This window comes from Syngnathoides biaculeatus, chromosome 13 (genome assembly GCF_019802595.1).
Source record: "Syngnathoides biaculeatus isolate LvHL_M chromosome 13, ASM1980259v1, whole genome shotgun sequence".
Lineage (NCBI taxonomy): Eukaryota > Metazoa > Chordata > Actinopteri > Syngnathiformes > Syngnathidae > Syngnathoides > Syngnathoides biaculeatus.
In genome coordinates this window covers 12,698,445-12,724,095 of record NC_084652.1, presented here as the reverse complement: position 1 = coordinate 12,724,095, position 25,651 = coordinate 12,698,445, and the positions used below count along the sequence as shown (strand labels likewise).

The window sequence follows — 25,651 nt, the reverse complement described above, 5'->3', positions numbered from 1 at the left end:
AAGATGCCTTCACAATGTAGATATATGCATATTGTAGATTTTACAAGGAATATTGTTTTATGGATTTTTTCCAGTACACTCTAAATTGCCCCTTGGTGTGATTATGAGTGTGACTGTGTCTGTCTCCATGTGCCCTGCGATTGACTGGCAACCAGTTCAGGGTATACCCTGCCTCCTGTCCGTTGACAGCTGGGATAGGCTCTAGCACTCCCCGCGACCCTTGTGAGGATAAGCGGGTAAGAAAATGGATGCATGGATTTGTACAGTATCCAGGCAAGTGCACTCGTAGTGTTGTAGTACACACTATTAACCTTAGTGCAGATGTGGTGAGTTGGGTTTCTGGCCAGTGTGCCAAAACTCAGCTACTGTCCATCCCAAGCCCACATAAAAAATGGGCGGGTTGCATCAGGACGGATATCTAACCTTAAAAACTGTGCCAAACAAACTTATTCCAGCGATTTGGTGAGGTGAGGAGAGAACCCGGAAGCCTAAGCCACAATAGAAGCAAGTTAAAATTTAGAGTGATCTGTCTTCAGTGTAGTACCACGTTGTGCAGTAATAACCCAGCCAGTACTGAGTAATTAAGAGCATTAAGAAGACACAGAGAAGGTCTCAAATAGGGTTGGACTGATATCAGATTCCGAGGGTATGATAACCTTTATCTGGCAGGCTGCCAGTCTGGAGGGCAGTCAATACAACAGTGCTGCCCTATGACATCACTTATAAGTAACACCCAGGAAGTGAACTACAGCTTGACCGAACTTCCCTATGGCTTCTGTATGTGTTTATCCAGAGTGAGTACATTTAATATTATTGCAGAAAGATCATGTATGAAATAAATCGACAGAGTCAAAAACAAAATTTCACTGTAATTAGTTATTATTGGGTGGCAGGGTGGATCAGCTGGTAAAGCGTTGGCCTCACAGTTCTGAGGTCCCGGGTTCAATTCCAGCTTTGCGGAGTTTGTAACTTCTCCCTTGCCTGAGTGGGTTTCTTCCAGGCACTGCGGTTTCCTCCCACTTCTCAAAAACATGCAACATTAATTGGATGCTCTAAATTGCCCCTAGGTGTGATTGTGAGTGCGGCTGTTTGTCTCCATGTGGCCTGTGACTGGCTGACAACCAGTTCAGGGTGTACACTGCCTCCTGCCCGTTGACAGCTGGGAGAGGCTCCAGCATTCCCCGTGACCCTCATGAGGATAAGCGGCAAAGAAAATGGATGGATCGATGACTGTCTGTCGCCATTCCAACTACCAGAAACACATTCATTGTGTTTTTTTTAAACATGTTTAAAAAAAGTCCATTTTTTTTTACTACGGTCTCTCTATATTGTAGATTTCTACCTTTTTGCAGGTGGGTTAGAAAGCTATCCCCTCCAATAAAGTGGGTTCACTCCTGGTTGTCGGATAAGCTACTCCAGGATTACCACCGCTCTCATACAATAATAGGACGGATCCCGTTTTCTATTTTTAGCCAGTACGCTACAAGCACTCCTAATCTGACAGCCTGCAGTAGCGTCTCTCGCATCGGTGTGTTTAGTCTGTCCGTAGCGCTTGGGTCGGAGTGGGAGGATGCTTATGTGTGGTCTGTCCTGGCGAAGAGAGATAGCAGCCCTGCTTTCTGATGTTTTTTCAGCTGTTGACTCACGTAACCCCTCCGGCTCCCCCACCTCTGGCATTGTGTCTCTTCCCCACTAGTCTTTTTTACTTGTCCCAGATCCATACAGACTTCCTCTACCGCCAGTGTTTTAACGATTGCCCCTCTTAAGTATTGTTATTAATCGCCCCTGCTCCTTTCACCTCACTTGGTGCATTTTTCTCAGGCAGCAATTTGCCAACGACGACGAGGGTTTTCAGTGTGTGTTAAATGTGCTGGTGCAGCAACCCACTGTTCCACTTTGCACATAGCAATTTTGGTGAACACCGCGGGGTGGGCGACAAGTGCCTCAATCACAAGACGATGCGAGCATTCAAGTGTGCAGCACGGCCGGAGGTGCAATCATTGCTCAATTATCACGTGACTAATTGATAAATTCACTACAAAATATCAGTGTAAAATACCATCTCGTTTTATTTCTTTTACTGTCCCAGATAAGGTGCTACCATAGGTTTACTACTGTTAAATTAAACAATTAATCATTTACATGCCATGAAATACTTATTTGTTGCCTAGCCTCTGTTTAAAAAAAAAAAAAAAAGACAGAAATAATGACATCTGTCATTGCTGTGGCAACCCTGGAATCACCTATTTTAGTTTTGGACCAACCAGGTCACTTGCTGACATCAGTGCCAACCGTGTTCTGTGTCGTAATCTATTGAACAATGAATTTATTAAACACTCGACACTGTTTATTTCAAGACATAATGTTTTAAAACGGATGATTACCATTTTTATCATATCCCTTTTTGATGACCGAGTCATTGACTTCCCTTCTTTTAGTGGTTACCTTCTCATTGTTGCTTACAATTGCACATCTGATTGCAGACGGCTTTTAGTCACCATTGTGGGTTGAAACTCGCTTAGTTATTCTGTAAGAAAGCCCTGAAGAAGGAAAAAAAGAAGACAAATTCTTGCTCATTAGTTCTGGATTCCTGAAACAAAACACTCACGTCAATCTTTTTTTTTTCTTCCGAACTACCAGTAAGAAGATTAGATTAGTTGTTCTTAAACTCTCTAAATATCACCTAAAAATATTTGGCTCGCCGTCTCCGACCATAATGACCAACATTGAAAGGTTTTAACATAGCAGGCCCAAGACTTGATTAAAACCTATTGTACATACAGGAAGATTTGGGGGGAGCTGAAATGAATGGAAGTAACATTTAATCTGTTCTAGCGTATCTCAGAAACAATAAAAGAGAGAAATCACACTCTGGAATATTGTACTTTACAGTAATTAGAATGTAAATATTTTAAGCAGTTTTTGCCATGTTTTTGCTTCAGTACAATGGACATTGAGCTGCTCCTTTCTGGAGTGTATGTGTGTGTGTGTGTGTGTGTGTGTGTGTGCGTTGGCTGTTTGGGGGTAGTGTAATACAAAGACACACATACAAAAGTTTCCCAATGCATTGAGTAGGCAGTAATATTTGCAGTTCTTCCCAATGGATGAAGATTATATGCCCGTGAGTACGGCTATGTTGTCTGTTTACTTATGTTGCGCTACGATTTGTGCTCAAATATGTGTGACTTCAAGGCTTCCAACACTGCAACACTCACTATTCGCTAGCTAAATAATGTAGAAATATTTGTTGTTAAGATCCTTCCTAATTTGCTAGTATTCATTCTACTGTGATATTCTGCTTGTGTTGGTGTGTCTTGTTTCATCACAGTCTTGTGCAAGTATGTTGTGCCGCATGTCGGCTGTGTAGGAACGCAGCAGTCGTGAGTCATATTCAAAACCGACTTCAGTTTTGTTAAATGGGGTTATGAATCTCCCACCTAAATCTACTGCCAAATAGAAAGCACAGGGAAACACTTCCATTTTTTTCACACTGCTCAGCAGTGACACGCACTTTTGATGCAGCGTACGTGTGTTTCTGCTTCTTCTTGGTTTCAGTCAAGAAATTTGATATGCTGTATTTATTTAGTTTTGTTTCCAAGGTTAAGAAAAGCAATAAAGTTGTTTTAGGTAGCCAGTTTTTAGCTCCAGAGAAAACAAGTGAGTAGAAGGATCTTGTTGGGGGTGAGACTGTTGATGAAGTTTGAAGAAAGGGTGTGGAAATTCTTTCAAGTCAGTTAAATCAAATCCGCATTACATGCGTAGACAAGAACATTTTTATTTTCTCATGACTGCACTGTGGTGTGCAGATTTGCATCTAGAGCTTGTAAAGTATCTGTGAACGATTCAAGATGTTTACTGTATTTGTACTGTTAAAAAACACGGGAGCATTGAGCAATGAAATCCCAATTTACTAACTACAGTATAACTTATACAGAGAATATGAAAAATGTAAAAAAAGAGCAGATTTTAAATAATGACAGCGAAAGAAATAGGAGGTGAGGTAATGTACATAAGTACAATTTAAAAATATGACAATTTTAAAAAGAACCACGTAATGGAGTTGTTTTTGGGTAAGTTTGTATACATTTAGTATGAAGATCCTCCTGACAATCATTGGAATCCAGCCCCCCAAAAAGAAACAACAAAACCTTTTATTTTAAATAAAGATAACGCCACATAATATTCAAAATTAAAAAGAATTGAAACATTTTTGTCACACTACATCAAATAAATCATTCTAATCACCTGCGGCAGGATTAAGGTGTATGGACATGCTCTCTTTGCAGCAGACAATCATATTAGTTGTTCTACACAGACTATAAAGACCGTATCACTTGAGTAGTTAAATTGTCTTTCTACACGTTTTTGCTCAACCATTTGGACTCATCCATTCGGGAAGACTGAGGGATACCTCCATACACAGCCCCGAGTGGCTCGCCCGCTCAGTTAATCAGGAAGATGAAGGAATACTTCTATACACAGCCATGAGTGGCACAGCTATGAGCTGCTCAGTTGATCGGGAAGACGGAGGAATACGTCCATACACACATATGAGCGGTGCAGCTCCGGGACTCTGGGGAGGGAGCTCACGGCTCTGTGTATGGCAGTATTCCTCCGTCTTCCCGATCAACTGATAATGCTATTTCTTCATCAAATGGGCATAAATGGTGTCCCATGTAAATGAGCCTTTGTTGCGGCACGCTACACGTGACATCCGCACATGTAGGTGATGTGAATTGCGAAAATGGCAGCACCCCTGAAAATTCGTAATTGTCAATTAAAAATGTTCTCAAAACACTATTAAATGAGAGGGGATTTGACATCACATTGTCAAAATAGAGTAGATATTATGTGACCAATTTGCTACATTGTTAATGCTTTAACTTGCTTGGATTTCCCCTTTAAGTGTGTTGAACTGAACTCATTGCCACCATTCAGTACTCATACCCTACGTGCCCAGAAGTCAAAGCAAAAAAAAAAAAAGTGTCCAGATGGCTCATATCTCAGAACTTGTAAGATGAGTCACTCGTATCTCAAGGCACCACTGTATCTGTGAGGCAATTTGTGATCATCACTGAACATGTGTTTCCAGTGTAGAGCAGTGTGTGAAATTGTTTTTTTTTAAAGAGTTTTGGCTGGTTGTGTGCTGAGCTAGCATTGATTCCTGCACACTGGGAGCTAGAGCTTTTGCCATCAGCCTATGGACCATAATTTGTAGCAATTAATGCGGTGTAGCTCTCCATGGATTTAGTGGTCCTGTACAATAGTGAGGCGAGGAGCTGGACAGAAGGGAGGAAAGGGTGGAAATCTCACAGTGTGATGCAATCTCTCCGTCACTGCCCAAGAAGTACAATGTGAGAACACTGCTGCTTTTCATCAGCCGTACAATAAGCCAAATGTCCCCGTCTCTGTATTTTGACATGCTGTCAGCAGCCAGACGGGTCAGTTTACGTCTAGCTCTGACATCCTCAGCCACCCAGGGATTCCCTCAGTGGGAATGAATGTCCGCAATTTAGAAAGGATGGCAGTTTGTTTAATCTAGGAGGGGTGCAGCTGTTGCCACGAAGAGATGTAACATAAATGTGTGCGCTTGTGGTCGCATGTGAAGTCTGTTTATGCTCAGTCTGGCGCCCGAGTGCGTCCCAAAGAGTGGAACGTGGAAGAAGTGACCACTTTGTGAATCATTTTTCAGACGTCATTGGAATTAGTCAGAATTGAGGAAACGCAGTATGACAGAGAAGGAAATTTAAGGGACACATGCAAAATGCTCAATATGGTCATGAAAATAGAAAATACCGTATGACTCATTTTATCAAATAATTTATGGACCATAAAACCATGTAAAACTACTGCACACACTGTATTAACGGAGCGTCGTGCAGGTCAGGAACAAATCATGTGTATCCAATGAAAAGAAAAATGATATAAAACTAAGAGAACTCATTTGAGGAGGACTTAACTTTGTACTGGTATGTGTGCAAATGTTTATCCACAAATAATACCTCCGATTTTCGTTTTGTTATTCTGCTGCATTTTCAGGATGACTGATTTATTCTGATGAGGACAGCAAGGGTGCGTCATCGTGAAATTGACTCATACATGAATTACGTTTCTGCCAGACATCTACATTATTCTGGCCCAGAATATTCAAACATGTTATAATGTGGAGCGCACAGCGTGTGTTGAATGTAGGATATACAAATACATGCAAAGTTGCATTTAAATATGAAAAGTATTGCTGAAGGTCCAACACTTGAGAAGGCTACATAGCAGGATAACATTACTTTCTCCCATTGTCAGAGGTTTTTTTTTCAATTGCAATTCCTCATATCTTGCTTTATATTTTTTCATTTGAGTGAATCTTTTTTTGGTCCACAGTGGGTATAAAATTCCAGGTTTTTGTTATACAAACTACATGAGCTCAAGATAAATGGTTTAGTAACTTCATCCACCATAAATGTGACCTATCTAAGATATACACCTTAATTGGTATTAAAACCTGTTTTTCAGGCGTAAGTACAAATAAACTGACAGAATGTGTCTGCACAAGTGTCCACACCCTCTTATAACTTGCAGTGTCCATTGCAGCTCATGTCAAATGGGTTTCAGGAGACACATGCCATCATTTAAAAGGTTTCTGATTAACTCCAAATTAAGTTCAGATGTTCCAGTAGGCTTTTCCTGAATTTAATTTTTTTGGCAGGGAGGGCTTTCTATCAGCAGCCAGAAAGTTTTGTACTAACATTGACTACTGGTCATATTTCGCTCAACCTTAATGAAGACCCAGGTTCCTGCTGAAGAAAAATAGCCTCAAAACACATGTTCCTACATGTATTTGTCCACACACCCTGTCTAACTTGACCCAATGAATGGCAGTTAGCTGGAGGACCAATGTGAGTTTGGCTACAAAAAAAACGAGAGATACAGTGAAATGAAAGAGGTAGTGAAAGTAAACAACAGATGGCAGAAGCATGTTGCTGTGAGTTGTGGCAGCAGCAGCGGGTGCTACTCCAGCCTCATGGGTGGTGGTGGTGGGGGGGGTTAGGCTCCTGTGTAATGACAACCGTGACGACATGGGGTCGGAGGTCAAATGCTGCCTGATGATAGCCTGTAATCTTGGATTGTCATCCATACATACAGCAAGTTGGTTTACTTTGGCAGCGATAAATGCTGCATGCAGTGACTGCTTTTAATCCCTCTTCCAGTCTAGAGGACACGCAGGCGGACGTACACACACACACACACACACACACACACACACCACACACACACACACACACACACACACACAGGCAGCTGTCTGCCTGTCCTAGCAATGAACTCACTCATGCTGGGGGTGTACTGAGTTTGGGCACATGTTTTGGCTACCCGTCGCCATGACCTCATTCATGAGGAAAGAGAAAGAGCTTGAGTGGGAAATGCCAAGGGAGTCAGAAGTAGACGGAGTTTTGTGTGAACCATTTATTAGTCATGTTACATGAACATACAGTAAATTTATTTCCAGTCAAACTGTGTGGACTCTGTTTCTTACCTTGTGAAAAAGTCTCGGTGTACGCTCGCCTCAAAGTGTTGGAACAATGAGGCCGATGCCTTTATTTTCTGCTTGAGAATGAAAATATTTGGGCATGACACGAAAGGATTATTATGAGACAAGAGATTAGCATGTTGGCTTCTGTTTTCTGGTGTTTCGATTTGGAATTTATCCACGACGTAGAAGATAACACTCAGACATTCTTCATGTGTAGTGAAACGTGTGATTGAGAATTTTGTTGCCCAGGTGTATCGTACTGCAATACATCCATCCATCCATTTTCTTTGCCGCTTATCCTCACGAGGGTCGCGGGGAGTGCCGGAGCCTATCCCAGCTGTCAACGGGCAGGAGGCGGGGTACACCCTGAACTGGTTGCCAGCCAATCGCAGGGCACATGGAGACAGACAACAGTCGCACTCACAATCACACCTTGGGGGAATTTAGAGTGTCCAATTAATGTTGCATGTTTTTGGGATGTGTGAGGAAACCGGAATACCTGGAGGAAACCCACGCAGGCACAGGGAGAACATGCAAACTCCACACAGGAGGGTCCGGGATTGAACCCGGGACCTCTGAAATGTGAGGCCAACGCTTTACCAGCCGAGACACCGTGTCGCCTGCAATACATTGACTATAAAAAATAAATAACAGTACACTTGCTTTCAGATTTGGGTTTTGTCAGCAATGATTTCCAAGTGAGTTCCAAATGTAACCAGCATGAAACCAGAGAGCTGTCTATGGGCGAATAACAAATCAGCTGGTAAAGCGTTGGCCTCACAGTTCTGAGGTCCTGAGTTTGATCCCAGACCCGCCTGTGTGGAGTTTGCATATTCTTCCCGTGCCTGCGTGGGTTTCCTCCGGGCACTCCGGTTTCTTCCCACATCCCAAAAACATGCAACATTAATTGGAGACTCTAAAGTGCCCCTAGGTCTAATTGTGAGTGCGGCTGTTTGTCTCTATGTACACTGCGATTGCCTGGCAACCAGTTCAAGGTGGACCCCGCCTCCTGCCCTTTGACAGCTGGGATAGGCTCCAGCACCCCCCGTGACCCTCGTGAGCATAAGCAGCAAAAGAAAATGGATGGATATTAAGATGAGTGACGATTAAAAGCCAATCAGATCCATTGCACAATTATTGGCCAGAGTGAACACAGCCATTTAGAAAGTCTCAAAGAAGAACAGATTTCAAAGGTAGATTAAGGAAAACAGCTACACTTTATTTGAGAAACTTGGTAGGTTTGTATTTCCATTGCACCTCAAGGGTTAGAGAAATGGACTGTGTTCAACCAATCAGCATAGATCAGTACAGCCGCCCCTCAAAAGTTCTGTTTACCCCCGTGTAAAGACTTGCTTTGAGGTTTGTGTGTGTTGAAAGGAGGGACATTATTTTCAGGCCAGGGCATCTCTCACCACTTCATTGGACTCTGCCACCTTCGCAGACGAATAAAACCGAAACAGAAACTAAAGCACAGGCTGAGCGTCACACGACAGTCATGTCAGGAAATGCTACCATTGCTTTATTGCTCTCAACATCACCCGCATAAGCTTGTCGGTATAGAATGTGTGCTCCATGCGTCTTGTGGTGGATGAGGCATAGATGAGCCATCAAGAGTTATGTCATTCACACCTTCTGTTATTCAGAGGTGTGACTCTCTCGCTTCCTTGAAACCATAAGCACAAGCTGCCATTCCCAGAAGAGAGCTGGATGCCAGTTTAACCAAGTCCCTGCATATGCATGTTATCACATCAAGATAAAGATGTTCTCGACTGGATCATTCTGACATCATATAGTCAAGCAAATTCATGAGCAGAATACTTTTCGCAGCCACTGTTGTGGTCGATTGTGTCTAATATTCCAGACTAATTGTGTCCTCACTGACTCCTTTGAAATATATTCCGGAAAAGGTAACTAAAATTTAAAATGCACACATATGGGCTTGTTTGGTGCTTAATGTTCCAACAAGTATAAAAAGCAAATCCCACTCACTTTTATAAAGTATTACACTCAAACAGTGCAGATAAATTCTGACCACGTTTTTTTATTTTTATTCTTGCACACTCGGACAGTATTCAATACGCAAGCTGAAGATCCCAAGAAATATTGCACAAGTGAAGCGTTTTTTTTTTTTTTTTTTTGGGAAGTTGCATGATAGGACTGGCATCAGTGCAGATTTGTTGGAAGGATGCCGCATGAGTCAGAGGAAGTTATTTATGTAATTTTGCCAGTGTGTGTATGTTTGTTCCTTCTGTTCATAACTTTATTCTCATCAAACTAGCAATCTGGCGTTAGTACTTTGAAACATCAACACTCGCCATTTGTCCTCCAGATTTTTTAATTTGGATTTTTAAAAAATTATCTTATTTACATTCATCAAGAACACAATGTTTTCCTTGGTAAATACACTTGTATCTTGAGATATGGGTTTAATTCAGTCCGTTGCCACAATCATAATTTAAAAGACTCGTATCTCAAATTTGCTTTCCCCTGTGAAATGCCATTAATCCGTTTTATGTTTTAAATCCACATGATTTTCTTTTTGTTTGGTTTGACGGTACGGTACACCTCAACTTACCTTTTTGCCTAATCAAAGCAAAAAACACCACCACCACCAACAACAACAAAAAACGTCAAATCACACCTTGTATCTTGAAAAACTTGTAATTCGCCCATACCTCAAGGACCACCGTAGATACATAGAAATGTCTAGAATTGAGCGCTCTTCAGTTTTGCTGAAGGACTCCTCTGTATCATTGCCATGTTATACTAAAAAATAATAATCATATGACTTATCTCTGTTTCTCTCTCAACAGGATTGACGGCAGCCTCTTTTCTTCCAAAGACATTTTGGGCATGCAAACCAATTACATTCATTTTTCATTCGTAGTTTCCTCTTCCCTCATTGACGTGTACTTCACCTCAGTAAAGGATTCCCACTTCAGCTGGGCCGCATTGATGAGGTAACGTCAAGCTGTGTTCAGGGCAGCACCCACCTGCACGAACACCACCCTCCCCTTCACCCCCACCCCCATCCCTCCCTTCTGCCACCTGTTCCATATCAGCCATGGGCCAGAAGATATCCGGCGGGATTAAATCTGTGGACGGCCGCGGGGAAAGCGGTGGATCGCCATCCTACCGGCCCTCGGCTGATCGCAGGCAGCACCCGGAGTTGCGGGGCCCGGACTTCTCCAAACCTCCCAGGCTGGATCTGCTTCTGGACATGCCTTGCGCTAACCTGGAGACCCAACTTCGTCATGCGTGGAATGCTGATGACCGGTCCCTGAACATTTTTATCAAAGAGGAGGATAAACTGACATTTCACCGCCACCCGGTCGCTCAGAGCACGGACTGCATCCGAGGGCGTGTCGGTTATACAAGGGGTCTTCATGTCTGGAGGATTCACTGGCCCTCCCGGCAGCGTGGAACCCACGCAGTAGTCGGGGTGGCCACGTCTGAAGCGCCTTTACATTCTGTCGGGTACACCGCCTTGGTGGGGTCGGACTGTGAGTCTTGGGGCTGGGACCTGGGACGTAACCGCCTCTACCACGATAGCAAGAACCGGGCCCACAGCTCGCTCCCGTCTTACCCTTCTTTCCTGGAGCCGGAGGAGGCTTTCACTCTACCGGACTCTCTGCTGGTCATTCTAGACATGGACGAAGGGACGCTGAGCTTCATGGTGGAGGGACAGTATTTAGGAGTGGCGTTTCGAGGGTTGAAGGGGAAGAAACTGCATCCCATTGTCAGCGCTGTGTGGGGCCATTGCGAAATATCCATGAAGTACATCAATGGACTTGACCGTAAGTCAGCAACACAACTCACACATGATGTGAATGCTTATCTGGATGCATATGTGGCTTTTTCTCAGGACGATGCCCACATTTTAAATAACTGCAGAAAATATTTGGTGCAGTTTTCACGTCAAGTTTATTTTACAGCATAGCTCCCTTTTTTATACTGAAAAACCAGTGTGGTAAAAGATTAGTGATTTCCTTCATATAACCAACCATCAACCATTAATTGAACGGCTCATTAACTTAAAAATTATGACAAATTCCATTTATTTGTAAATGAATCTATTATTATTTTCACCTTTAATTTTCCATCACTTCAAATCTGAATCTCTTTTCTCATGGGCTGCTGTGGAATGTTTTAGTAACAATGTCAGCCTGTTTCCTCCCCTGAAAAAAAAGATAAGAGGTCATGTACAACTCCTGTCCTGACCTCAGCCTGGATGTTTTTGTGAAACTGCAGCTGGCCAACTGAAACATGAGTCAGATCCAAAACAGATTGCAGCATCACACTTGAATGTTCTAACTTCCTGATAAAGACTTGACCGACTGTTGTGTGCGGTGTCAAGCTACTCTACTGCAGTGCAGGCAGCGTACACACTGGCTGGTGATTTTTTTTTTTTCTTCCCTCTAAACTGCCTGCTGCACAGTGGGCAACACGATTAATTGTGAAAGGGAAACTATCCTCCTGAAAATAGTTGATGACTCGCCGCCACAACAGGTGATTGATCCTCACAAATACTTTATAAACCCATTCGCTGCAACAGAAAAACTGTGATCCCCACCATGTGTTCTTCTCGGGAGGGTCCACAACTACTGTGTTGCATTTTTTCTTTGAACCACGCGATTGAATGGCGCAGTTGTCAAGGATGCAGCAGATTGCCACGATATAATAATAATGCAAAGGGAGGAAACAGGAGACACTTAAAGGGATAGAGTGCAGAGGCTGTTGATTCTCTTTATTGACGTTATGCATGCACTTTGCTTTTTCACGCACGGGTACATATGAAAATACAAATCTAGTTATTTGTTATTGTTAAACCCAATATAGAAACAGTACACTATAAAGCTATATTGCTATGCCTGAATCACATTTATATTGTATATTGTATATTGATATGTATATTTTGTAAAATTTTGTAAAAGCTAGTAGCCTAAAAGCAAGTTGCCGAATTGGGCACACTGCATGACAGTTCATTCGCTTTCGGTCATGTCGATCGATGTACGAGGGGTCTGATTTTGCTGCTGCTTTTGACAATTTCCATGGGAAATTACCCTCACCAATTACAAGGCACGATGTACAACATTGTTTGTCGTTGTGGGTGTGCGACCGTGCCAAAATCCTGATTTTTGCTTGGCTGATTGTCACAAGAAGAAATACCAGACAGTTCTCCATGGTGGTAGGGATTTGTAATGCCAACTAGATGAAAGATTTTGATGTCAAAATGCAAGACGTATTATAGATATCGATCCAAGCGAGGGGGAAATCCAGCTGAACCACCAAATCCAAGAGAATGGTTTCTCTTTTCCTTCATTGTTTTGGCCCACAAGCCCAGCTGAGTGCTTTCCAGAGTTTGTCAGTAAGATATTTGTTATGAATCATGTGTTTTAATGCAGGGGTGTAATAAATAACCAGCAGGTGTTCTTTTATAATAAGGAGGTTGGATTAGAGTCTGGCGCGTGCCTTTTCTCAGTATCACTTTGGAATTGTCTCGTCTGCCCTGCAGATGACTCAAATGGCGAGAATGGAGTCATAACGGACATCTTGCCCGTCATTGTATGTGCAAGTCATGCAGCAAATAGCAGTCAGCCAGACAACAGAAACTGGATCGTGTTGCTGCCTTTTTCCACAGCGCTTGCTTCAATCTTGTGTTGCCTCTATGATGTGAATATACTCCCACTGACTACTCGATTAGGTATATATTAGGAGTTATCGCAAAGACTTGATTTTAGGACTGCAAAACAAGTATTTATTTTATATTTTTTTTATTTCCATGCCTTTTGTCAGAAACGGCAAATTATTTCTAATTGAAAAAAAGGTGCACAAACGGGATTTGGTTTTAGTTATTCATTGCAATGCAAACATTTAAATCAATTTAAGTGTCCCTTTTTTGACTAAACACAAATTGAATCAGTTTGCAAATGTGGAGGACTACAGAAATCAGAGAACATTTTTTGTTCTAAAGCTGAAATTCCAAGGATTTGGACAATCGGGTGTCAAAGTTGGACCTGACGCGCCATCATCAGCGTGTAAATAGAATTTCCATCATGACAACAATGTGACATTGATGAGTGCTGTAAGTGTTAAATTGGAGAGAAAAATAGCAGAGTGAAGACCTATTACCATTTTACCACTTGGTTAATTTCCATCTACTGTAGTTCCCTTGAAGGTGAGGCCCCGTAGCTCAGTGGTTAGAGCACTGGTTTGGTAAGCCAGGGGTTGTGGGTTTGTATCCCACTGGGGCCTCCACTCCCTGAAAAGGGTTGCGTCAGGAAGGGCATCCGGCGTAAAAATTGTGCCAAACATATATGTGCATTCATCTGAGATGACACGCTGTGGCGACCCCTAAAGGGACAAGCCGAAAGAAGTAGTTCCCTTGAAGATATAGTGGAGTAGCTCTTGTTGTGCAAGGACCCATATTTGCCAACTTAAATTCAAGTCAAAATGGTTGCCAAATCGCTTCAGTATAAAGAACTACATATTCTATGGTAGTCAACAAGTACAGATAATGGCATAATTATGCCTTTTTACATACATTTTCCTCACTCTCACGTAGCTTATTAAGACAAGCAAAATATTATATACATTTCAATGTACAAAGAAACACTGACAATAAGGAATACCTTACTGGGCAGCAAGATGGTAGAGTTGTTAGTACGTATTGGTTCAAATCTCTGCTCTGGCGTTTCCTCTGGATTTTGCATGTTCTCGACGTGCTTGCGTGGGTTTTCTGATGGTATTCTGGTTTCCTCCATTCATTTCTTCAGCTTCATTGAAGACTCTCAATTAGGGGTCTCAAACTCAATTTACCTTGAAACCGTGGTAGGCAGGATCTGGCTGAGGCTTGGCCATAAATGCACATGCACGTGCATGCAATTTAATTAGAAATAAAACAAAAAAATCCAATCTTCTCAAACATATTTCTTATTTTTTTAACACCAAATAATATAAGCAAGGACACTGCTGTAAACAAGTTGTGTGCAAAACTAATAAAATTCTCCATGGCAATGCTACTTTAAATTTCACTCAATGAAAAATGTTTATCTGCTTGTATCGATGTCACTCCCCTGAGAGCCATATAACCCACCGTGGTTGGTAGGTTCGTCAGGTCCGCGCACAACACTGTGAAAGTGCTATTCATAAAAAAACTCAAAGGACACACTAACATTAAACTTTCATATGAAGGTGGGGGGCACAAAATATCATCTCATGGGCCACAAATGGCCCCCCGGGCCACTAGTTTGAGACCCGTGCTTTAAATTTGAGTCATAATGTTTTTTGTAGTTGTCATGCAATTGACTGACAAGCAGTCCAGGGTTTACCCTACCTCTTAACTAAAGCACCTGGGGTAGAATCCAGCTCACCCACAACCCTAATGTGGGATGACATTGGGTGTCAATCAAACGCAGCTTTATTGTCTTTGTGCGGGAATAATCCTTGTTACACAATGTTATTACATTGTCCTTTTGTACCGAATATTGTGGACCGATGATTATCAGCCTGTTTGCGGTCCTTATACTGTACATAATCATATAACTGTGAATTACTGTTTTCATTGAAATAACCGACACCGGGGTGTTAAAATGAGGTAAGGAAGCCATTTCTTCTCTATTTACTTTTTTCTCTGCTCCATTGCCTGTCATTACTCTCAGTCATGCGGGAAAACATGCGGGACATAAAAGGCGCAACATCCAGCTGCAGAATGAGCAGTCAGGTTCAGACAGGTTAGCGTAATAAGGTCTAATGCAAATAAACACTGAGCCAGATGCAAACTTCACATGCGCATATTTCATCTAATTGTTGCCACATTACATCAACAGCATGTGTTGCCCATTGACTTTGTTTGGAGCACACTGTCATTTGGCTCTGCCTCCAACGTGTGTGTGTCTGTGTGTACATGTGTCTCTTTAATGTACTATATTGTCACTATAATTGTACCAATTAACAGCGCTTTGCTTGCCACAATGGGAGGACACTGTCTTGGGTTTGGCACTGTAATGTGCATCTTCATCCTTTCTTAGGTACTCGAGGCTCACATTTCACCACACTGCAACATCGCTCGTCTTTCATGGTGTTTGCCAGGTTTCTATAGCACATTCATAAGCTTCTTTTTGCACTCAGTTTTAGAACACTGGAGAGGACAAATCAATCCCGCAGCAAAGCGGGGAGAGAATAGCAACACGAAGTTGAATTGAAAAGTGATATGAGGGGAGAGTTTCTGCTGTAAAAGAAAAAAAATAGTAGAAGAAAGAGGAGTACTGGGCACTGACGTTCTTTAGAAGTGCGAAAATAGAACGCGAATGTGAGTGAGACGTGGCAAGGCGTGAAACTAGGCAACTTTCACATCCACGAGCCATTATAACAATGTTTACATGATTAGCAATCACTGAACTAGACCAAATTTATTGATATTATCATCATGGACTAAGCAATATTTCCTGCACATTTATTCCCCCTTCAGATGAGAACTTTCCATGTTATAATTAAGTGGGCGTTGAATGACTTGATGATCGTCGAGTCGACATCAACTAACTGATGACATCATTTACAATGAAGAAAATAAGTATTTGAACACCCTGCTATATATCGCGTTCTCCCACTTAGAAATCATGCAGGGGTCTGAAATTTTTATCGTACATGCACGTCCACTCTGAGTGAGATAATCTAAAAAGAAAAATCCAGAAATCACAATGTATGATTTTTTTTTAACAATTTATTTGTGTGATACAGCTGCAAATAAGGATTTGAACACCTGAGAAAACCAATGTTAATATTTGATACAGTAGCCTTTATTTGCAATTACAGAGGTCAAACATTTCCTATAGTTGTTCACCAGGTTTGCACACATTGCAGGAGGGATTTTGGCCCACTCCTCCACACAGATCTTCTCTAGATCAGACAGGTTTCTGGCCTGTCGCTGAGAAACACAGAGTTTCAGCTCCCTCCAAAGATTTTCTTTGGGGTTTAGGCCTGGAGACTGGCTAGGCTACACCAGAACCTTGATATGTTTCTTACGGAGCCACTCCTTGGTTTTCCTGGCTGTCTACTTCGGGTCATTGTCATGTTGAAAGAGCCAGCCATGACACATCTTCAATGCTCTGACTGAGGGAAAGAGGTTGTTCCCCAAAATCTCACAATACATGGCCGCGGTCATCCTCTCCTTAATACAGTGCAGTCATCATGTCACATGTGCAAAGCATGATGCTACCACCCCCATGCTTCACAGTAGGGATGGTGTTCTTGGGATGGAACTCATCCTTCGTCTTCCTCCAAACACAGTTAGTGGAATTATGACCAAAAAGTTACATTTTGGTCTCATCTGACCACAATACTTTCTCCCATGACTCCTCTGTATCATCCAAACAGTCATTGGCAAACTCAAAACAGGTCTTGACATGTGCTGGTTTAAGCCGAGGAGCCTTCCGCGCCATGAATGATTTCAAACCATGACGTCTTAGTGTATTACCAACTGTCACCATGGAAACGGTGGTCCTAGCTCTTTTCAGGTCATTGACCAAGTCCTGTCGTGCAGTCCTGGGCTGATTCCTCACCTTTCTAAGGATCATTGAGACCCCATGAGGTGATATCTTGCAAGGGACTCCACTCCGATTGAGATTGTCATGTTTCGCTTCTTCCATTTTCTAATTAATATTTGCTCCAACTGTGGACTGTTTTTCACCAAGCTGCTTGGCAATTTCTCTGAAGCCCTTTCCAGCCGTGTGTAGTTGTACAATTTTGTCTCTGGTGTCTTTGGTCATGGCCATGTTCCAAGTTTGAGTCTTACTGATTGTACGGGGTGGACAAGTCTCTTGCAGCTAACGACGTCACACAGGTGCATCTGATTCAGGATAATACATAGAGTGGAGGTGGACTTTTAAAGGCGGACTAACAGGTCTTTGAGGGTCAGAATTCTAGCTGACAGACAGGTGTTCAAATACTTATTTGCATCTGTATCACACAAATAAATCTTTAAAAAAAAAAAAATCATACATTGTGACTTCTGGATTCTTTTAAGATTATCTCTCTCACAGTGGAGATGCACCTACAATGAAAATTTCAGACTCCTCCATGATTTGTAAGTGAGAGAACATGGAATATAGCAGGGTGTTCAAATACTCATTTTCTCCACTGAATATTATTTAGGTTGTCACCTCGCTATCTGCGCAACTGTATGCCTTCCTAGCTCAGTCCCCCCCCCCATAGATTTGTTTCAGTCGCCCTACCCTCTGACACAGGCAATAAAATTGCAGCAGGAGGGAAGGCTTAGCAATAGTGTCTCATAGCGAATCTCCTACTGGGGGTATTAAGTGGATTTTTGCCAGAGTTCTATAAATTCTGACCATGTGAGGCAAAGAAGGTATCTGAGTGTTATTTGTGGTTGCATGAGTCATGGGGTGGGGCAACTGAAAGTCGGAAGAGGAGCAGGCCAGTGTGAATTTGCAGGATGAAAGCTTGGGGCTTCATTTTCACAAGAAAGGAGTTGTTGATCGACCGCTCTTATTCCTCCTTACATCAAACAGCACAGTATATTCTCTGCATTTCCGACACAGGAGGCTGTTGAGAACTTTGAAAATCGACATCTAAGGTGGAGATTGAACCTCGTTATCTGCTCGCATTGGCAGGCAGGCGCCTTCTGAAATTGCGTAGCACTTTTACTTTTGTTACATTTGAGGGTAGACTTTCTATTTTTTTTGCAAGTTCTACGTCAGGAAGGCCGTAAAAATTGTGCCAAAACATATATGTGCGTTCATCTGAGATGACTCGCTGTGGCGACCCCGAAAGGGACAAGCCGAAAGAAAGAAAAACCAGTTTCATTTTTGATGAAAAAAAACCTATTTCCACACATTTGAACCACTGTTGCTACTTTTCTCTTCAGATCCACCATTTTTTGCTTTCATTGAGCTGTCTGCGTTGTTAATCACAAAATACGTGATTGACGATTGATCGACTTCAAGTTCCAGCTTCACCTGTCTTCCTCTTCACTACTGTTTAGTCTGCAACGCATGAGCTCACACAGGTCAGTCAGAAAAGTGAAGGCTTTCAGCCTCCAGTTGACCCCACACGTCCACCCATGCCCATCTTGTTTACACGACGGCCACAACCTTTCACAGGATCACGCTTTTGTGTTAAATCCAGAGTGGATGTTGCTTGACTTCCTCAGGAGGTCAAGAAAATGAGTCTATATGCAGATTTGGCACTCTCCACGATTAGGGTATGAACGGGCATATGCTGATATTGCAAATCTGAGCTGAAACTATCTCCGGACACTGTCAAGTTTGTTGCACAAAAGTGCTTTCAAAGAAATGGAATTAATATGGCATATTGCACACAATTATACACTTGATGTTGAAGAGAGAAAAATTCTCACCAGTAGAACCTGTAAAGCTAAATTTCCCCGAGGTTGTATAATTCTGAATTCGACCTGCATTTTTAGGAACAATAGCCATCTACTTCAAACCACTGTTGGATGTGTTTTGGAAAATTATTTTTCCGACACCATTAGCAAAGGAAACAATCTTGCCATTGTGGATTTTTATGACGAAAAGAAAGTAAAAGACTTTGGAAGAAGGGGAAAAGTACAAGTGTTATGAGTTGTCACCCCTTACTAAAGACCAGACCAAAAGGCCTTTTGTCATACAGTATTAACGTGAGAGAGACAGGGAAAGACAAAACAAGACGGTTATCTATTTCCAGCTGTATACACATAGAGCAGGTGAGAAGAACATTACATGAGGAACAGCCTGACCGGGAGAACGAGAGCCAAAACAGGACAAAACCTGTTAAAGTTGAAGGTAGAACTAATATTTGGTATATATGTAAAACATAGATCTGCCAACACACGTGGAATAAGATGAATTAGTTCAAATGGGAAGACTGTAATATCAACAAATAGATTGTGTTCTGCATAAGAGGTTTTCTTGACATAATTTGCCATCAGTTTGCCATTATTTGATACATTAGTTTAGCTAAATGTTGAGTGTAAAGGGGTTGCTTGTAGAGGTGTAAAAATGGATTAATTGACATACAGTATAAATAATTATCAGATTACTCAACTATTTATATTAATTATTTAATCATTTAAAGACATTGTATAATTTGAAATTCTTTGAGTCCTTGGAATTCCATCCTATCAAAAAAAAAAAATCTACCTTAGTAGACACACCTGTCAAAAGCTGTTGACCTAACAACAGTTTGCGATGATTATTATTTTTTTTTTTGATATTGTCCTCCAGCTATTTTGGTCAATAATGGAAGATTTGTTGTTATTGTTGTTGCTCTTGCATCTTTTACACCAAGTTTAACAAATGAATTTTGCAGGTATTCGGCTTGTTGCACAGCTGCTGCAATGATTGCAGCTGAGCTCTGTGGGTGTGTTTTAGACGTGTGGTTTGTACTGAAGGTGCACCACAAAGCCCCAGTGACACTTCAAACTGGGATGTAGTATAAAGAACATATATTTCTGCTCGCTGCTTTCAGATTGACGATCCCTAAGCTCCAGCAGGGTGCATGGATGGTTGCTCAATGTGGTCAGATTTTTTAAAACTTACCTTGGAGAATGGTAGCCATTGTAATGCAGAGAACGTGTCGACGGGTGAGAAAACTGGGAGAAATGTGAGAGAAGGGAAGAAAAAAGATGACAAAAGATAATACTGGAGATAGCCTAAGAAGGGAAGATAAGGGCTCTCACTGTCTCACTTTGATAAAGCTTTGATGAAAGCTGCCTCCTGACAAAAAGAACACTGAATAATAGGACAAGAAAAAGCGACAAAATCAAGAGAATTTAAGGGGAGAGATTTGCAGTGAAGATGCATGAAGGAGAGCCATGAGATCGCTATTCAGAGAACGAACGGTGACAGGCACGAGATGATAACTGACTGAAAGAGCAGCCGCACGGTAGAGAGAAAGAGCATGAGTGCTTAAGGAATGAGTGGAGGAGGGAGAGGGTTAAGCGAAAGTCATGAGAAGCAACTGGTGTCATCTCTGCGGAGAGCTCATGCTCTGATGAGGGAAACAGGTGAAGGAGTGACTAAGAAGCTAATGAAGGGACCACAGGGATGCCTGACAAAGATGTACATGTCGGGTGGAATATGTATTGTGCTACACACATTGGCACACACTTGATTTATACTGCTTCCTAGTCAGTTTTTCTGAATTGGAAAAAGAAGCCTCTAGGTATTTTGTCACTTTTGTTTTTTTAAAAAGAGTTATTGTTCACGCAGACCTGCAAAAACAGAATAAATTTGCATCTCAGGTAGGGTTGAGCATCAAGAATTGAACCAATTGCAACTGGGACTAACATTCGGGTTCTTTCATGATTGTTTGAATAAAAAAGGTTCCCAGTTTCAATGCCAACTCTTTGCCGATCCCGAATACAAAAGTGGCAAAAACGAACGAAGGAGCGGCAAAAACCAACGAAGAATGCGCACAAAAACATTAGCCAGGTTAAAATAAGAAAGAAAAGAAGAAAAAAGAACAACCTTTCTTGTCTAAATGTGCAGGAGGAAGAAAGTGTCAGTCATAAGAACAGCTAGTGAACGCCGTTTCAATCATTTGTATGCCTCATTAGAATAGCAGTCAACCGGAGAGCATCCCAGCTGAAATTGGGGCCAAAGGCAGTGGAATTTTTGCTGATCTGATTTTCAGAAGATCAAGCAGGATACAGGAAAAAAAATCTAATTTGTGGCTGGCAGTCTGACCAGGGCAATAAAAAAAAAGACACAGCTGAGAGTCTTTTATCAATCTATCTTGATTTTTTTTTTTTTTATACTGTGGCAGGAAGTTGGAGAATGGCCACATTTCACTCTAAAAGGTTTGCAGAAAAAAAAATTAAACATGTAAACAATTATTAATTTATTTATTTGCAACAGCGGAGTTCAGGGCCTTCTTCCTATTTGCATGGGACGTGTACTTGTTTCCACACACTATTCAAACACTCCATGCCACATTTTTCAGTTTGCTTTCCTACAATCTGTCACCAGCACACAGCCAAATCAGGCCAGACCTTCTAGCTTACTCACCAACTGTCTAGTGGTGGATATCACTTCCCTGAATGTGGAAATGTAAAACTGGAAACACTGGTGGCGGTATCACCAACGGCGTGACGTCCATTCAGTGTTTCCATTGTTGTTGGAGGTTGAGGTTGGACGGGCAGGAAGGAAATGAGTGATCAGTCAAAGGATGAACCCTCAAGAGCTTCTCTTTGAGAGGAAAGAGCCTGAACTCCGAAATACGTGTGGATGCCCCTTAAAGGCTTTGCAGCGGCAGCACTTTAGGAAGTCGTACGAAAAGATAGGGGCTTTATCACATAACTACAACACACTAACCAGGCACTTCGTGATGTCATTCGTGACCTCTGAACAAAAAACAAAATTTTCCATTGATAGCAACAGGGGTTCTCGGTTTGTTAAGGTGGTGATGTAATCCAAATTTGTATGCAGGTTGGAACACGGTGTAGTCTGATTACTAACCTATTCGAATGTGGCATTAAAAACTGATGGAATAAATATTTGGCATGACTCCATGTATCATTGTAACTTAAAACACATCTCAAAATCGTCTTTCTCCATTGGAATGAATGTAAATGCCCTTACTCTGTTCAAGTATGAGCGCTTTGACCACCAGGGGGAAGTATTTTAGTCATCCTGACACAAACGAAGAAGACTTTCACAACTGTTTTACTCACAGAGCTGCAGTAATATTTGTTTTTTGCTGAGGAGAAAGATTGTACTGTATGCCTGTAGAAGTTCTAAAATTGTTCAAATGTTCTTTATATTGTTATAACCTGGCCACCACATAAATATTACCATTAGCCCGTCTTTCATTTTCCATTATGTATTATCATCCATTATCAAACATCCATTATCAATCAATAAAAACACAATCACTGAAACACAGACAAGAGTATTCAGAGAGAGCCCCATCCCATTAATATAATTTCTTAACAATGACTAAGCAAATTTCCCTGATAGTCGATTAAGGACATTTAAATGCCCGAACCTGCTTGCATTTCTTATTAAATCCTGCTAAATTAAAGTGAGGACAAACAGGCTGGCACAAACAACTAAGGGTTAATATTTGTCTTAGTCCAATGTAAAATGTGTCATATTTAGACTCTTCACAGTTGTTAAAAGACAACAAAAGACAAACGACTGAGCAGAAATGAAACCAGTGTGAATTTTCAGTGTTTTATTCGGCTTACTGTCATTTCTATCCAGTGTAGGCGTGTGCCACGTATTCAAAGGGAGGGAAAAAAAAAAAGAAGTACATTATTGCTATCATTTCTAGGAGTCAAGTCGGGCAGGCTGTGTTAAGATCATTTCCATGTAGATACCGTCATAATCTGAAATGGGTTAAAATATTTGTCTGCTAATCGAAAGGTTGGTGATTCGAGCCCACCCGGGGATGATAAAGTTTTGGAGCGGCATTAGCTCTTCCTGAGTGATTATAACCAATCAAATAAATGAAATGCAATTTAAGTATGAAACATAAAAAGCATCATATTTTATTGCTTAGCAGCTACTTCTTTGTCACCAACGCTATGCAATGTCATGTTATTTGTTATTATGTATTGTTTACGTTATTCCAGCTGGCACTGCTCACAGTGGCTGGAATCAGTTTGCACTGCTCGGCAGCTGCTTTTCACAAATCTATAAATCTGATGTTTAACAGATCAGATTAGAGGACGTGGAGGTCGATGACATTGTCTTTCTTCTTAAAACTGCGCCGGTTTAACCGTAAACTTAATGTTGTTCTTGTACTCTAATGATTATGAACTAGAGTAAACCGCTGTTGATTGCTCTGGGGTTCGACCCGCAGTGGATGAAAAACTCACGATATTGATAAATATTTTCAAAAAAAGTTATACCCCTTCTGCAGGCTTTTACCATATTTAAACATCTTGAAACACATTTTTTAAATGATAAAGCGCTTGCTCTCACTCTTACTCACATTGTACTCACTCCCAGTTGGCATTTACTCTGAAACTGACATCCATCTATCCATTTTCCACGCTGCTTATCCTCACAAGGACTTTGTACATTTAATCACTAAAATTTTCAATCAACCCATGTAATTTAATCTAACAAATGTCCATTATCTTAATACTATCATGTAATATAAAACATTACAGCCAGGTTAACAGAAATGAGCATATCTTAATCATAAATCTTGGTTTATATTTATCAAGTGACTTTAACACACATGGAGCAGCAACACATACAAACAGGATAAAACAATTCTCATAGGCTTATATTTTCTCCGCTCTGTAGTTTTGTTTGTGGACCTGCTGTGCTTCTTCCTCTCACATGTATTTACGCTGCATGCGTTCCAGTAGAGCTCAGTGGCGCCGAGTTGTTTAGGCACAAATTGGTCCTACACTAAAGGACAAAATTCAGACTTGCCCGCAAACTGTAAAAACCCATAAAATAGCTATCACATCAAAATGGTCGATATAGTGCGTGTGCGAACAATGAACAGTGATATAACGAATGAACACAATATGACTTTTTAACTTTTTGTGATGAGGTGGCTCAACAAGATATATTTTTTTTTCAGCAGCAGCAGAGCATAATTTGTGATTAACACTGCTGATTCTATCTCTGTAACGACAAGGTGATGGTCTTCATGTCTTCATCCGACTCGTTCTTTGTTCAGGAGGTTTTACACAAGCTTCCAATCAACTTTTCAATTTGTCCCCCGGCAATTCCCAATCTATTGTCGCCGTCCTTTGTGTCCTCTTTCGGATTGCCTTCTCACCTTCACGCTGAATGGGAGACCATCAAATTTATTCACCTCATTTCAATTACAAGTGTGGTATTGATTTAATCCGACTTTGTGTTCTTTCACCGCCACCCGCTGTGAACTGATTCAAATGCAACAAGGCCGCCAGTGACGTCATCCATTGTCTGGAGCGCTTCCTACTCTTCTGCAATTCTCAGTTTTCAGCTCTCGCAATGCGGGAAGGGGAACCGACTCAAAAGTGGACCATATCTGCGGTTGGGGGGGTCGGGGGTTGAGTACAAGTTGTGCAGTTTCCATGGGGACATTTCCTGTTTGCACATCAAGTGAGAATGATATCATAACATAAGTCAGACATTTGCCTGTGTCCTCTGGCTCTGTGACAGGAGACAGTAATTCTAAAAAAAAATATTTGCGAAATCACTTTTTATAAATATAATATAAAATATAAACCTCTTGTATTGGATCACATTACAGTGAACATATTTTTTTATAACAAATGCTTTCCAGGCTTACCCACAATTGTACCATATAAAAAAAAAAAAATTACCGGCTTTCTACATGCTTTAACCACATTTAAACCGATGAAGACTAGATGAAGATTTTTTTTAATACACTATGTAAGTAACAAACATATTATAAATGTGTTAAAATACAACAACACTAATTCCAAATGTAAAATGTATAAACCATACTAAGTATTGTAGTAGTCTAAGTGTAGTAGGTGGGACCAGTGCGGTCTGTGTGAGAGTGTGGATGTAAGTTGTAGCTTACATCAGGTTCTGTGTGAGAGTGCTGATTGCAACAATTCATTCTTTACTCTACACTCTTATCAAATAATAGACAGCCATCTTGAGAATTAATCATTGAGAAACATTGTAGTTACTGTAATTAATCTTACTGTTCTCGAGTTACATAAAATTGTCCAACACCTCGGAACGTCACCCTCTCAACTGTAAAGATGCTCTAGTTTCTGTAGACTGATTATCTTTGTGCTTAATCAAAATAAGACATTTACGACATCTCCTTTTACGTTACAAAAGAATGGTCAACATTGCCCGACTTGGATAAATAAAGCGTACGTGAAAAATAAATAAATAAATGGGTGATTGATTATTTAATTAATTAATACGGGCAATTGTGCTTTTTTCTGTGATGTTTCAGACCAAACCAATAACTGAATCATAATTGGCTGGTGGACAAAATGCAGGCTGTTTGAAATATTGCCCTGTTTTTAAATAAAGTGGTGTTATTTTTTTTTTTTAATCCAATTCATTGGAGCTGACTTAAAATAATCGTTAGTTCCTGCCCGAGCTCATTTAACAAATGGCTGAAATCTACATTGGCCACTGCTTCTTATTTCCCACATCCAAGGGA

General features: G+C 41.2%; 1 protein-coding gene across 1 annotated transcript in view; it reads left to right on the top strand.

The window, feature by feature from the left end:
- spsb4a (splA/ryanodine receptor domain and SOCS box containing 4a) overlaps window positions 1-25,651 on the top strand; it is a 78,871-nt gene that overhangs the window by 29,043 nt on the left and 24,177 nt on the right. The window contains exon 2 of the mRNA XM_061840139.1: window positions 10,342-11,325. Within this exon, the coding sequence (XP_061696123.1) occupies window positions 10,593-11,325 (733 nt within the window). The 5' untranslated portion in view covers window positions 10,342-10,592. The remainder of the gene's footprint in view (window positions 1-10,341; window positions 11,326-25,651) is intronic.